Source organism: Corvus hawaiiensis, chromosome 20 (genome assembly GCF_020740725.1).
Source record: "Corvus hawaiiensis isolate bCorHaw1 chromosome 20, bCorHaw1.pri.cur, whole genome shotgun sequence".
NCBI lineage: Eukaryota > Metazoa > Chordata > Aves > Passeriformes > Corvidae > Corvus > Corvus hawaiiensis.
This window is the reverse complement of record NC_063232.1, coordinates 8,082,615-8,097,663: the sequence shown is the minus strand read 5'-3', so window position 1 is coordinate 8,097,663 and position 15,049 is coordinate 8,082,615. Positions and strand designations below refer to the sequence as shown.

At 48.7% G+C, this 15,049-nt stretch overlaps 1 protein-coding gene across 10 annotated transcripts in view; it reads right to left on the bottom strand.

Annotated features, from left to right (window-relative positions):
* The window catches only part of GTF2IRD1 (GTF2I repeat domain containing 1), a 73,235-nt gene that overhangs the window by 44,263 nt on the left and 13,923 nt on the right, over positions 1-15,049 (bottom strand). For all 10 annotated transcript variants that reach the window (XM_048324350.1, XM_048324349.1, XM_048324355.1 and 7 more), the window contains exons 2-4: positions 5,263-5,391; positions 3,088-3,229; positions 53-199 (exon numbers count right to left, since the gene is read on the bottom strand). In XM_048324350.1, the coding sequence (XP_048180307.1) occupies positions 53-199; positions 3,088-3,229; positions 5,263-5,385 (412 nt within the window). In that variant the 5' untranslated portion in view covers positions 5,386-5,391. The remainder of the gene's footprint in view (positions 1-52; positions 200-3,087; positions 3,230-5,262; positions 5,392-15,049) is intronic.

The window sequence follows — 15,049 nt, the reverse complement described above, 5'->3', positions numbered from 1 at the left end:
GCAAGCCCCAGGGACATGCCATATCCCCAAAGGAAAGCATGAAGGCTCTTACTATAAAGCACATCAAACACTTCCTCTACCATCTTCCTGAGGAGGTACACATCTGATCCCTGGTCCGGGGAGACCCTGAGCACCCTTTGCCCACACTCCTTTGCCTTCTTCTGCACCTCTGTATCCTGCTCCTTCCTCTGCTGGATTCCTGCGGGGGAGAGGAGAAAACAGGAGTCACTGTGGTGAGAAGGGGTGAAGCCTCTGGCTGAGCAGGCAAGTGCCCCAGGCCTCCCACCCACATCAGGCCCCAGCTTGGATGAGATCACACTGGGTTGCTCCCAGCAGCCCCCAACATGCAGGGAAAGGTACCAGCAATGGGCAGTGGTGCCAGCAGTGGGGTCACTCATCCTGTGCCTGCCCCCTTTTCCCTGGCTTTTCCCCCCTCAGCCAGACTGAAGCAGTTATGACTAATTGGGCAGTCCATTTCTAGTCTCTGGTTTCAATCTGCTTAGCCTTCAATCTCTCAGGAAAAGAAAATCCGCCTTCCTCGGAGGCTTTTTTAGCCTTCAGTATCACGCAGCTCAGTAATACCAGCTATTTCCTGCTAATTTCCCCCATTAAACCTCAAATAAAGCATATCTTCAGCATTGACTTCTTTGTATCTCTAAATGCACAGAAAATTAAACACTACAAATGCATTATTGCTGTCTTATTCAGAGTGATTCGCAAGGGATTTTCGGTGGCAAAGGACTAATTCCTTCATCATCCTCGACAGACTCCTACTGGCAATTGGCCCTGGATGCTGCCTGTGTGCTCAAGAAGGAGCTTATAGATCCTTCTGTGGAAAAAGTCCATGGCTGGGACATCACAGGGAAGGGGTCAAGAGCAACATGGGATACACACAGAACTAGACATAAGAAAGTAAACAGTCACCATGCCACCCCTGTAAAGCTCCACATGCCTCCCACAGCATGGCAAAACAGGCCCTGGAAAACTTTTTTAGGGTGTTTTATCAAGGTTCCGAAATGCATCTGCATCCTCTAAGTACTGCCTCTCCCTCCTCCACTGACATTAATTCTGATCACTGTCAATTCCCCCCATGCGTCAAGAAAGGCTGAACCAGAGGTTCAGATGAAGGAGGGTGTTCCAGCGAGGTCTGCATCCCAGAGAGACAAGAGGCTTCTTACACCTCCAAGTGATGTCTGCTTTAGATTAACTCACATCTTTCTAAGACAGCAAGAAATCAGAGGCACTTCCAGGGATACTTTCCACTGTGTGCCAGTTCTAAGAGCTTCATGGAGTGGAGTTGAGCCTGGGCATGTATAATTCCAGACAGAGTTATCACATTTCACCCTGTCTGCAGCATCAGTCACTTTACTCAAACCCCATGCTCAAGATTTCTGTTTTCAGCCAGACATGACTATTTTTTTTTGACAGAGGTATAAATGAAACCAAAGAGAGGGGGAATCAGGATCTAGTGCCAGGTGCTTTGCCCCAGCACAGTGGTAGGTCATGAACGAGGATATATCACAGAATAAAAGAACAGTTTGGGTAGAAAGAGTCCTTAAAGACCATCTCATTCCACCCCCATGCCATGGGCAGGGACACCTTCCACTATCCCAGGTTGCTCCAAGTCCTGTTCAACCTGGCCTTGAACACTTCCAGGGATGGGGCAGCCACAGCTGCTCTGGGCAACCTATCCTAGTAGCTCACAATGCTCAAAAGAAGAATTCCCTCCTAACATCTAATCTAAATCTCTCCCTTTTTAGTTTAAAACCATTCTCCCTTGTTCTACCATTATCTGCCTGGGCAAAAAGTCACTCTCCCTCTTTTTTATAAGCCCCCTTTAGGTACTGGAAGGGGCTCTCAGGATTCTCCAGACCCTCCTCTTCTCCAGACTGAGCAACCTCTCTCAGCCTGAGGAAACACAAGGGAGTTCCTTCCCCTCGGCCATCCCGCTGCCATCCACATCTTGTGGGTGGTGGGAAGGGAAGGCAGAGTTGCCCATGAAAGTAGGAAACATCTCCCAAATGCCTCCTGTCCTGCAGAATGACGTGGAAGGTAACTAATGGTGTCTCTTGTGAGAGGATGGAACAGTGGAGTTGGCCAGCAGCTGCCCAGGGCAGCAGGACAAGGGGCTGGGCAGAGCCATGGCAGAGAGCTGCTTCTGTAGAACCATGCAGTGAGCAACCCAAGCAGACAGTGACCTGGGCAGCTTCATAGCACTGGTGGTGTCACCAGAGCAAACCCTTCCTGAACAACCTCTCCAACACAGTTTCTGCCAACACCACACTGACATCCCACTGTGAGCAGCATGTAGAACAGATCTGGGTCTGGTGTCCTCAGCACCACCAAAACCAGATCCCATTCCAGCTTCTGCACTGAGTGAGGAAAGCAGCAGCTAGCGTGCTGGGAATGATGCTGTCCAAGAAACATGGTCTCCATGCACAGAATGGCTCCCACTCTCCCTTCAGCTCCCAGACTGTTTTTTGGAAACTGGCAGAGGCACAGAGCTGGGACAGAAGGCTTGCAACACACAGGTAACCCTCAGATACTTGGTGAATCTGATCTGAGACCAGGGGACACATCTCCTGCTCAAGGTATCTTATCATCACTGTTCCTCCCTCAAAAATATAAGCAACTCCACAACCAACACTTCCAGCTACCAAACCCATTCCTGTTTTTCCAAAACCAGGAAAAAAGCCTTGGACCAAGAAAGCCCTTCTGCTCCTGGGGGGATCACTAGGACAAACTATTGCTGCTAAGTCCTCGAAAAATACTCCAGTGCTCTGGCAGCACTGCCAGAGGCTAAAAGTGCCCGGGCAGCAGAGCAGCCATCGAGCCCTGAGCCACCTCAGGGATGCTTTAGAAGAGAAGAGCCAGGGCACACAGTGCCCTCCCTGGCAGGGGAGAGGCTCTGGCCACAGCTTCCTCCCACTTTCTCCATCACTTCAAACACCACTCAGCCCCATGGACCGACAGACAGCACTGTGGTGCCCCCAAACCACGACCCCTCCGTGGCACAGTGGGAGTCACAGCTGGCACAACTGGAGCACCAACCTGGGCATGGAAGATGGTGCTGGTGTGGATACTCACTGCAAAACTTCTGGAAGTCAGCCTGCAGCTCCTTGCGGGCGCTGAGGAAGACCCGTCCCTTTTCAGTGCCCACCACGAAGGCGCTCTCCTCATGGATGGCGATGCAGGCCACCTCTGCGTTCAGCTTGGAGAGTGCCAAGCACTGTTGGAGGCATCAGGTCAGCACAGCACAGGATGGGGGAGCATCCCTGCTTCCCACCCCTTGCCATTTCCCAGTGGGATTTTTTTCTTCCCATCAAAAGATTCTTCCATCAAAAGCAGTGTTCTGGTTTATGTCAGAATTTCATGGGTTTATGACATCCCTTAACAATTTTGGTGACTTTACAGCTCTACAAAAATATCCAGCTGGAAAACAAGATCTACTTACCCATCATTTTATTTCATTTTTTCCTATCCTAAAAAGAAACATTTTATTGCATTTCTTTAAAAGAAAACATTCCTGTAAAAAAAATCTAACGAGAAAACCACACCACAACTGATAACAATTTGTGTTTTCCCATCAGCTCTAATGGAATAAGAAACACAAGAATCTTATTTCAGCTGCAGAACACTATTATGGTCAAAGTCCAGATTAGCTGAAGAATTCTTCTTGTACAGTTATGCAAAACAATAGCGATGGAAAAAACTTCCTCCATTAATCCATTTTATGTAATATGCCCTTCTTGCTCTACATAATACACATGTATATGCATTTTTATTAGTATTTTTAATATTATAATAGTTACTCAGTGCCAGCAGCCTGAGTCATATTCCTATAGCTACAGCATTGATGCTAGGAAGATGCTATCCCCAGGTCATGATTTAAATGGGTAAAAAAGGGGGGATTTTCCCAGTATCAGCCCTGGTTAGACACATCAACAACCCCATGGAGGAACCTCCAAGGAGGGAGCAGGAGAGCAGAAGGGGTTACATGGACCAACCGCCCTGAGCTACTTTCAGCTCCCTGCACACATGTACAATGAGCTTCACTTGTGTGGGCTTAAACCAGCTTCTATACTAGGTCATTTTACCTCCTGTTCACCTTCTTCAAGGAGGCACTGAATCAAATCCCATAAACCCGGTATTTTTAAGAAACCTCCTTTCAAAACCCAGTCACAAAGACAAGTATTTTGCTCAAAAAGTCCAACACTCAAAATATAAACACAAAAACTAAGGTACGTGAATTTTGGAGGCAGAACAAACCCAAACACTAAGCCTGCTTGGTGACATGCATATGGCCATGTAGTTTATTTACCAGGCACACAGGCAGCTAGGTTTCAGTGAGCACAGAGCCTGCCATTGGTGAAGCACTGGGATAAAGGCTGAATTTCAGGAGCAGCCTGGTCCCTGGCCCTAGTATAAGTACCTAACAGGGACTGCAAAATAATGTATATTCGTTAAGAAGTCAAACTATGGTAACATAATTTCCTGTACACAATGGCATGTATATAAATCATCAACGCTGCTTGGGGTGTGTAGGCTCCAGGGAACCTGCTCCTTAGTGGGGTGGTAATGTCAAAGAGAAGGAAATTGGTATTAATGAAAAAACCTCTACCTGCATAGAGAGGAAAATACATCCTAGATAAATGCATTACATATGACTTGACTTTAAAAAGAGAGAGCTATATAGCACATCTCATTGCATTAGGCATTTGTTACTACACATCCGCTTTCCCTTCTTGATCACATTCACAGTTAAAAATAAGATTAGCTCTGGTCCACGAGACTTAATCCAAACAGTTATCTTGTTTATGTAAGCAGGGTTGACTTACGCAAGGTTTCCACTGGGAATTCTAAGTCAAAAGATATGAAAGTTATTTTCTTTGTTCTCAGAGATAAAAAGCCATTGTTCTGCTGTTGTGTAAATGCTCACTGTAACACTGGTAAAACAGCAAGAAAAAAAGCCAACCACCCTATAGCCAGTTGATAGCAACATAAATATTAATGGAAAAACAATACACATCAGATCAATACACATGAGATTAACTTGTGCTGACTTTATGATCCTTATAGCTGTCAGGGTAGGAAAGGGTTTTTTATTTCCCAGCTCAAGCAGCTCCCTGGGCTTTCCAGCAGCAGAGGGGAGTGGCATGAGTTCACCAGGCATCCTGTGCCAGCCCTGCACCCAGACAGCCTTGCTAAATGGAGGCCAAAGACGGGAGGGGGATGGGGACAGGGGTACCACTGGCCTCTTACCATGGAGTCTAAGGCAGACACTAAGCTGGTGATGATTTCGTCTCTCTGGGGAAAAACCATATTCCATTGGTCAGCTCTGGAGGTGGTGAGAGTCACATCTAAAGGCTTCCCTGCCAAGGCCATATTCACCTGAAAATAGGAAAAAACAAAAGAGCTATGCATCATTGTTACTAACAGAGAGCTGGAGCATCACCACAGTAGTCCCACTACCATCATGTGCTATGGGAGCAATGCTGGCACAGATACACAGGGGAAACTGAGGCATGCAGAGAGGCCAGAGCAGCCTGAACACCACAGTCCCCATGAGTCCTCTGCTAAAGGCAGATAATTGCAGATGCTGTTGAGCTGTAGTCAAACCCTGGAGTCGATGCTGTGTGTACCAGCTGTGGCCAGATCATCTCTGCCTTTTGAGCTTTGACATCTCACCCTCAAGGAGATGTCACCACTGCACAGGGTGCACTGGACCAGCTGCATGGGGTGGGATACCCCAGATGTCCAGCCTGTGGCCATGCAAGCCAGAGGATGTGATGCTGAAGTGGACACTGAGCACTCCTGTGCCCAAGCTCTGACGGCAGCCGTGAGCAGGGGGTGATGGCTCTGTCCCCACAAAGACATTGTGCTGACCATCCTTGTGCCTCCTGCTCTAAACCCTGGGCAAGAGGAGATCCTGGCACCTGAAACAGGTCCAAGCCTCAGGGTGCTCTGCTTTCATGCCAAGGGAGAGATGCAGCTCATGGCAAGGGATTCCCTTATCAAATCACCCCACCCTGCAGTCCTTGGTGTCAGGGGGAACAGGATGAGGTGGCATGCAGGGACCACGCATCTGAAAAGACAGTGAGGCTCAAAATCTCCATCCCTCACAGCCAAATGGGGAACAATGCTGGGATCCAGCTACAAGTGCAGCAACAGCACCAGGTTTCTGCACCTCAGTGTTCATGTCTCATCACAACTCACAGTAGTGCCAATGGTGCAGGAAAACTGAGGGAAGGTCTCACCGTGCTTAAAACACCTTGTTCCCATGCTGGGACACCCACACTTGAGACAGCATCACCCTCAGTACCCAACACATCTCTCCCAGCTATTGCCCCCAGTGTCGCACCACCCAGCTTTAATCCTGCCAATAAAGGGCAGCAAGTCAGCTCAGGAGCCACTTGAACCAGATCATAAATCATGTGTTTGCAAATGGATGAAAGAGGCTAGAGAATCACAAGGCTGGATGGGCAGAAGGCAGAGAATATGAATGAAGCTGCCTGCACATAATTCAATTTCCCACTCAGCTGAGAACCACAGCTGCCCGGCCTCACTGAAAACATGGGTTAGAGGAAACAGCAAACCCCCAAATTCACCTTCCTGCCCTAGTTTGCAGCTGTGTCCAAGCAGAAGGAATTTGAATGCAAAGAAGGGCTGTGCTGCCCCATGAAACTGAGGAAATGGTAGATTTTGGCCCAAAATAACAAGCTCCTCCAGGTTGGCATCTCTGCAGGTACCTGAGCACGCACATGTTATGAAAGAATCACAGAATAGTTTGGGTTGGAAGGGACCTTAAATGTCATCTCGTTCCAACCCCCTACCATGGGCAGGGACATCTATCCCAGGCTGCTCCAAGCCCTGTCCAACCTGGCCTTGAGCACTTTCTGGATGGGGCAACCACAGCTTCTCTGGGCAAATTTTTATGAGGGTCTGCAACAAGCTAATGAAGAGAGGAGACAAATCCCATTAAACAACAATGACTAAATTTCAGGAATTGCTCTGGATGAGCCCTCCAGGTTTTTTCCCTCATGTTGCCAGCTGTTGAAAGCAGCCAAGCAGTGCTGGGGCTTCACTGGCATCTGCAGATGGCAGAGCCGGAACCTCAGCCACACTAACAGGAAAATCGTTTTCCACCCGTCTGACACATTCTAACAAAGCTGACTGACATCTCCTCCAGGATGATTTTGGGGGGAAAAAACCTGGCCTAACTAGGCATCAGCTTGGAAAATAAAGCAGGAAACTGAACATATGGTCCTGCAGCCAGGCACAGACCCCAGGTGTCCCCATGCTGGGGACAGGTCTCTGCCAGGCACCTCCAGCTTTACCATAACAAGAAGCTGCAGCAACACGAGGAGGCAATCTGCCCTGCTCCATCCCTGCAGCATGCACAGATGGACAGACAGACAGACAAGAGCCAATTTCAGCTGCAAGCCCCCAAGCAGCTTCCTGAGCACAGCTCTGCAGGACTAGGGAACTTGAGATTCCATTATTTTCATGGATGCTGTGTTAATAAGAGGTGCCTTGTTGCAACTGGCAGGGAACAGCGAGGTGCTGGTGGTGCCAAGGCTGGGTGCTAAGCTGAGCTGGGGACCAGCCATTGCCTTTCTCCAGGGAGCATCACTCCCTTAACTCCCCCAAGCACTTGCTTAGAAAACAGCCTTACTTTGATGTCCGTATATGTTTCTGAGTGCCCGATTTATTATTAAATATGACTGGTATGACATGGATATTCTGTTGCCTTCTGGCAGCATTTTGGAGAACCAATCCCTGCCTTGGTGGGGCTGGTTGCATCCCCTTGGAGAGCTCTAGCTGCACCAACCTGTTCAGCCACAGACTCCCACAGGAATCAGCACTTCCAGGGAAGAGATGCTCCTCTCTTGGCAAAGCCATAACCTGGATCTGGCTGCAGAGGAGGAACCAATGGGATGGGGCAGGATCCCTGCATCCCCTTCCTATCCTGCAGGAGATTGGGACAAAAATAATCCCTTTCCCCTGGCTGATTGTTTAATAAGTAAAAGCAAGAATCACTCAGCAAGAAAAAAACCCAAAAACATAACAAAATATGATCCAAGTAACACAATGGGATTTTAAGGGATGGGGGGGGACAACAATATTCCAGTAAAGCTTTTAATCATTTATGGTCACAAAGAGCAGTGAGAGTAGATTTAGAAAAGGGTGGAATAAAAGGGAGGAAAAAACTTCACTAGCAAGTGCTAGGCTTATTTAAATCAAATTAAGACATAAGGCTTGAAGTTGTTTGTCTGATTAAAGGGAAAGTACTCTTCAGGAAAAGTAGGGTAAACCATTCTTACAGCAGTTCAGGCTGGCAACAGGGAGCAAGGTGGGTAGGATGGGTGCAGAGCAGTCTGCCTCACTTCCTGGGGCTCCATGCGACTGTCCTACTGAAATCCCTCCCTGGGACACCACCTTCCACAGGGGTCCTGCTCCAGGTACAGCCCCATTGCACCTCTGCACACTGAGTCTCAACCCCAGGAGCAAAGGCTGGCTCAGGGACCATCACACCACTGTCACAGGGCCAAAGCAAACATTTGCAGATTGGTTTTGCATTTTTAGTTGTTTTTTTTTTTTTAAAGTTATCAAATGGTATTATTTTGTAATTATTTCTCGTCCACAAAGTAATCTCAGGGGAACAGGGTGCTGTGCAACAGCCGGCACAGGATGCTTGGCTCTCGTCTCCTGCTTGGCTCTTATGACATATTCCTTGACAATCCTGGGAAAGATTAGAAATTTGGCCCTGGGGGAGTTTCACTTATGAATCACCTGTGCTGCAGCAAAGCAAAAACCAGGCATGTTGGGAGGCTCATGAACCCCTGTGGAATGAGCCGGGGGCTCCCAGCCCTGTGCCCACAGGAGGCACATCCCCTCACCAGTCCCTTTAATGTTTCCATGGAGCACCATCTCACCAAGATAAACATCCTCCAGCCGTGCAACCCACATCACCATTTCCAAACCCTATGGATCTAACAAAACAGTAAAAAAAACCCCCACCAGTAAGCCAATGACAACCCTCCAAAGGAAATTTCTAGCCAGAAAGCTGTTATTATACCCCTCAAATTATAAACAGGTCCCATTAGGAGAAGTAGAGGGGGTTTATGGGATCCAACAACTCGCACAGCATGCCCCTGGCCCATGCAAAGACTGAATTTGCAGGGTGCTCCTGGTGGTTAAGAATGGGAGACTTTTCATCCCCCTTCTTCCTCCTTATCTTTCCAAGTCTTACAGTGATTTTCAACCCCATGTCACAGCCAGAAGCAGCTCATCTTCTTTATTAAGCTGAGCTGCTCTTTACACACTGCCATGGACTTTGAAACGGACCCTCCACTGCCATCCTCCCCTTGGCCCTCACCTTGCTGTGCCTGAAAGCCTTATATAGCGTAAACCCCCAAAATCTCATTCCTCAAGGGAAGCTGAACATTTGTCCAGGACTTGCAAACCTGGACTGAATTAGTGGCTCTCCCCATACTTTCACTCCTCTGGGCTACCCTTGCCAGCAAAAAAAAGGCAAGGCAATGACCCCTTTTTTGGGAATTACCCAGGGCCAAACCCAGCGCATAGTGGGAGACGGGAACAACTAAATGCCCAGGAGGGATGGAGTACATCCCACAATTGTTGCTTGTTACACTGACTTCTACCAATACTGGAGTTTTTGTTACCAATACTGAATCACAGAATCATGGAATGGTTTGGTTTGTAAGGGACCTTGAAAATCCATCACATTCCAATCCCCTGCCATGGGCAGAAACACTTTCTGCCAGACCAGGTGCTCAAAGCCCCGTCCAAACTGGCCTAGAACATACTGGGTTTAAACTAATTAATTTGTTTTTTCCTGTTGGTCTACTGTGTCTTACAAACATAACTCTGTCTATTCCTACCATGCGAAGCATCTCTTGTACTGAGAACCTGGGAAGGACATCAGACCTCAAAACCATCTTGGGGCCAAGTATTCTCAGTCTGGTGCCCCGACCCAAACCCACAGGTGGATGTCATGGCTGCATATTCTAGCTCGGCCCTTAAGGTACCAACTACACCCAACGGCAACAACTTGAAGACCCAGCACCCAGCAAGGGAGAAGCAAAAACCTAGGGAACATCACAGAGAGCCCTAAAGAGATGCTGCCATTGCTGCCTGCTTGCCCTATGGAGATCCTAATATCACCATGAAAATCCTCCCAGGCCTGCCCACCCAGAATGTTTATAAAGCCTGGTACTGGTGTGGACCAGTTCCCCGTTCAGGGAGCTAAACAGGAATCAAAATTAATGACAGCTTTGACTATTCAGCACACTGGGGGTTTAAAAAAAAGAAGAAAAAAAAAGAGGAAAGAGAAAAATTGACCATTGCACTGGTCCTGACCACAGTTCCACACAAGAGTGGCAGGAAATTATCCACTTACTCATTTTTCCAGGAAAATTCTACCTGCTGCCTCAGTGGTTCAGATGAGGTGGTGGGAGGTCCAAACGAACCAACCCCAGTTCCAGAAAAAAAAAAAAAAACCCATATATATCAATCTCGATGAAACATAGATTTTATACATACATATATATATATATATATATATATATATATATATATTAGAGGTAGGTCTTCAAATGGATTACAGGCCCTTTACCATCCTGGGTAGTGGAGGGGCAGCCTGGGGGTATATTAGAGCAGAGGAAAGCACAGCTGGGGGTGGGAGACTTTTGAAGGTACTTGGGTTTCCTGGCCACCCAAAATGTTTGATGAGCCATAGGATGTTGGGCACCATATTCAGCCATCTCCATCCTGCCAGGACCAAGGGAGCAGGACCAGTGCACTCAAGCCCATCTGCTGGGAGGACCACTGCCAGCCCATGTACATAATGATGAGATGACAGTGATTTTATTTGTTACTCCTGTTACTGTTACTGTTACTATTAACTACTGTTACTACTACTGTTACTATTAACTACTGTTACTGTTACCTGTTACTCCATGAGGAAACATTTAAAAGAATTTTCAAAGCTTACACTGGCTCTGGAAGATACTTAAGCAATTAGCCCTGGCTATCATTAAACATGCTTTAAAATCAATCAGGAGTCATCCTAATTGGAGACAGAGTGAGAAATAATGTCCTTTGCTAGTACCAGGGCACTGTGCCTGCTCCAACTGAGGGGCCCATCCCTGCGTCCCATCCAGGGACATTGCTTCGGGGCAGGACTCACGCTAAGGGTTATCTCACCAATGAGGAAGGGGCAGGGACTCAGAGGGTATTTCCCTGTTCCACTCCATCCCAGGGATTTTGGAGGTCTCTCTTTTGCAGGTGGCTGTGATCAGCCAGGTGCCTGGTGAGCTGTTTGAGCAAAAAGCCCTGGAAACCCCATCAGCCACAGCAAGGGCAAAAGCCAGGGTAGGGACCAGGCTTGAATTTCCATTTGTGTTTTTTTCTATTTGCTTAAGCAAACACCAGTATCAGTGGAGCAGATGTGACCAAAGCCATCTTGGATGCAGGAGCACTGTGACATGGTCCCATGCTTGCCAAACAGCTGTCCTTGGGTTTTTTGCTGCAGCGGTGGAGATTTCTGCTCCACATGGGCAATTCGCTTTAACCCACCTGTTCTGCCCAGCTGAACTGTAATCCCTTACACCTAATTCAGTGCCAGCCTTCAGCCTCTGTGGCCACATCATCCCCATCTCAAGCCATGCAAATCATGCCCATGCCAGGATGGTTTACTGCATCCCTAACAGATGGTTGGTGAGCTGCACCATTAGCATCAATGTCAGTGGTACAGCAGATATAACTGTGGTCCAGGGCACTCACAAAATGCTCAGAAATATCCTCAACTGCCTGAACACTCCGAAAAGCCCTAATCCATACCCTGTGCCCTGGCAGCACAGCTCTCCTGGGACAAGCAAGGAGCTCTGGGTTTTGAGGGACCTGAGGTGCCATGCTGCTGATATCCCCAGTGTGAGAAGCATCTGCTGAGGCACATCTGGTCCCCGAAACATGAGTCTCGGTGCACCCCCAGTCTCCAACCTGGTCCATCTGCTGCCCCAGAACTGCTGCCACATCTCTCCACAAATCCAAAAATTCCCTTCTATTTTGCTACTGTTCACAGAATCACAGAATGAACTAGGTTGGAAAAGACCTTTGAGATCATGAAGTCCAACCTATGACCTAACACCTCCTCATCAGCTAAACCATAGCACTGAGTGTCAGGTCCAGGCTTTTTTTAAACATGTCCAGAGATGGTGACTCCACCACCTCCCTGGGCAGACAATTCCAGTGCCCAATCACTCTTTCAGTGAAGAATTTTTTCCTGATGTCCAACCTAAACTTCCCCTGGTGCAGCTTAAGACCGTGTGCTTTCGTTCTGTCAGTGGTCGCCTGGGAGAAGAGACCAAGCCCCACCTGGCTGTGACCACCTTTCAGACAGAGTGATAAGGTCTCCCCTGAGCCTCCTTTTTTCCAGGCTAAACAACCCCAGCTCTCTCAGCTGTTCTTCATAGGGCTTGTGTTCCAGGCCCTTCACCAGCCTTGCTGCCCTCCTCTGGATGCATTTGAGCATCTCAGCGTCCTTCCTGAACTGAGGGTCCCAGAACTGGACACAAGCACTCAAGGTGCAGCCTCACCAGTGCCAAGTACAGAGGAAGAATGACTTCCCTGGTCCTCCTGGCCACACTATTCCTGATACAGGCCAGGATGCCGTTGGCCTTCTTGGCCACCTGGGCACACTGCTGGCTCATGTTCAGTCGGCTGTCAATCAGTACCCCATGGTCCCTTTCTGCCTGGCACTCTGTTCCCAGCCTGTAGTGCTGCAGGGGGGTGTTGTGGCCAAAGTGCAGCACTAGGCACTTGGACTTGTTAAACTTCATGTTGTTGGACTCGGCCCATCTATCCAGCCTGCCCAGGTCCCTTTGCAGAGCCCTCCTATCCTCCAACACATGCTCCCATCTTGGTGCCATCTGCAAATTTACTGATGGTGGACTCAACTCCCTCATCCAGTTCATCAATGAAGATATGAAACAGGACTGGTCCCGGCACTGATTCCTGAGGGACACCACTAGTGACTGGCTGCCAACTGGATGTAGCACTGTTCACCACCACTCTCTGGGCCTGGCCATCCAGCCAGTTCTTAACCCAGTGAAGACTGCTCCTGTTCAAGCCATGGGCTACCAGCTTTTCCGGGATTGAAAGGTATCAAGCTGGTATCAGTTTTTCAAGGTGATACACTTTTCCAAAGACTGAAAGCAGCAGAGCTGGGGGGCAAACAGCCTCTGGTACAGTCTGGGCCACAGTGCTACCAGCACAGTGAGGATGCAGGCACAAGGAGTGCCTGCATCCTTACTATGCCAGTAGCTCTTACCTCACTGCCTCTGTTGGCTCTCCCCAACCGTGTATCTCCCCAGCCTGGTTCCTTCCAACTGGGTAGTACAAGGCAGAGCAAGCTCTCATGACCAAACACCTCCTTCCCTGTTTTATTTTGCCCACAAAACCCAAGGCATTTGCTGAAAAACCTCCTCACGTACACACTGGCACCACAACATTCACCAGCATCACTGCCTCAGCTCCACTTTCCTGGATAATCTGACACCTGCTGTGGTTTAGTCCCACTTACAAAAGAAGCAAAGATCAAACTGGGGGCTCCCACAGGGAAAAGTGTGGAATTTCACTTTCTGTCTCCAACCAGGGCATTGCATTCTGCTACCACCTCGATTTCCCTAAGCCTAGCCTAGGTGCATACCTTAATATAATATAGTAAAATTATAGCAAGCATCTGTCTAGTGCAAAGAGAGACAGAAGAGGATCAAGTGCCCATCAGAAGCTGTATCTCATCTCCCCCAGGATAAACATTTCCATGGCATGGCAGCTGCTGGGGCATCACTCTGCCTGCGGAGCTCCAGCAGCACGGCTTTCGGTTCCAGACAAGTTTCCATGCCACAATCTCACGTCAGGCAGGCACAGAAGCTCTTGCTTCCAGCAACTGCCTCTTCATTTATTAAAGAAATTTTAAAGGAAAACAAGGGGGGAAAAAGTGTTAATTGGAGCATTCCCACTATAGCAGGGAGGGATGCTGCAAGGACCATGCATGGAAAGCTGGATCCTGCCCTGGCAGCCCCGCATGAACGGTTGGGTTCAGTGACGCCAAGATGAACTTCATGGTGGCTGGTGAGTGAGCAGAACCACCCAGCCACAGGGACCTGGGACCTGTACACCTCCCAGAGCTGAGCCTCCCTTCCCAGGGGGATGCCCAGCCCCAAAACTCTGCCTGCATCAGGGAGCTCAGCACCCCTTCCCATATAAAAGCATGCTGCTTGGCAGTTCCTAGAAGAAGAAGAGGTGCAGATCTGGCACCTCAAGTGCCAGGGCTCAGGTTGCACTTCCCAGAAGCAAGTGGCCAGGGGAAGCCAAAATTAGCAGGCTGATAATTCTACCCCCTGGTACATCCCACTGGTCTAGTGGAAGGTGTCCCTGCCCATGTCAGGGGTGGGGGTGGAACTAAATGACCTTTAAGATCCCCTTCAAACCACATGATTCCATGAATCTATGATGATCCCTAGCCCCTGCACCACCATGACTGCTGGTTATTTCAAGAAGATGCCGGCAATCCCTTGCTTAGTGAAAAAATGAGGTGAAATGAACTCAGAAGCCATAGGATAACCTGCAAGGCAGGTCTTGGGATTGCATCAACCTGGGTCCCCAGCCCTGTACCCCCTTGCACCCTTCCATCAGCACTTGGGTCCCACCTTGCAAGCCTGAGTGGGTGCTGGAGCAGGGGAAAGGCAGGCAGACTCTGTTCCCTGCCTCTGGTTCGGCAGTGCATACACTAACACTGGGGTTATTTAAAGCCCAGTTTTAACAGCATTCAGCTACCGGTTGCGTGATCAGGATAAAAAATCGCAATCCTAATTCCTGGCCCCCGGTGCCTATGGCAACTGGTATCCGTCTCCTTGGAAACTAATCTCGTGGTATTTGAACAATGTACCAAGGGCCTTTAATCTCCCAAAGACTGTAAATCTTTATTCTAGCCTGCTCTCATCCTACCCCAAGAGCCAATATA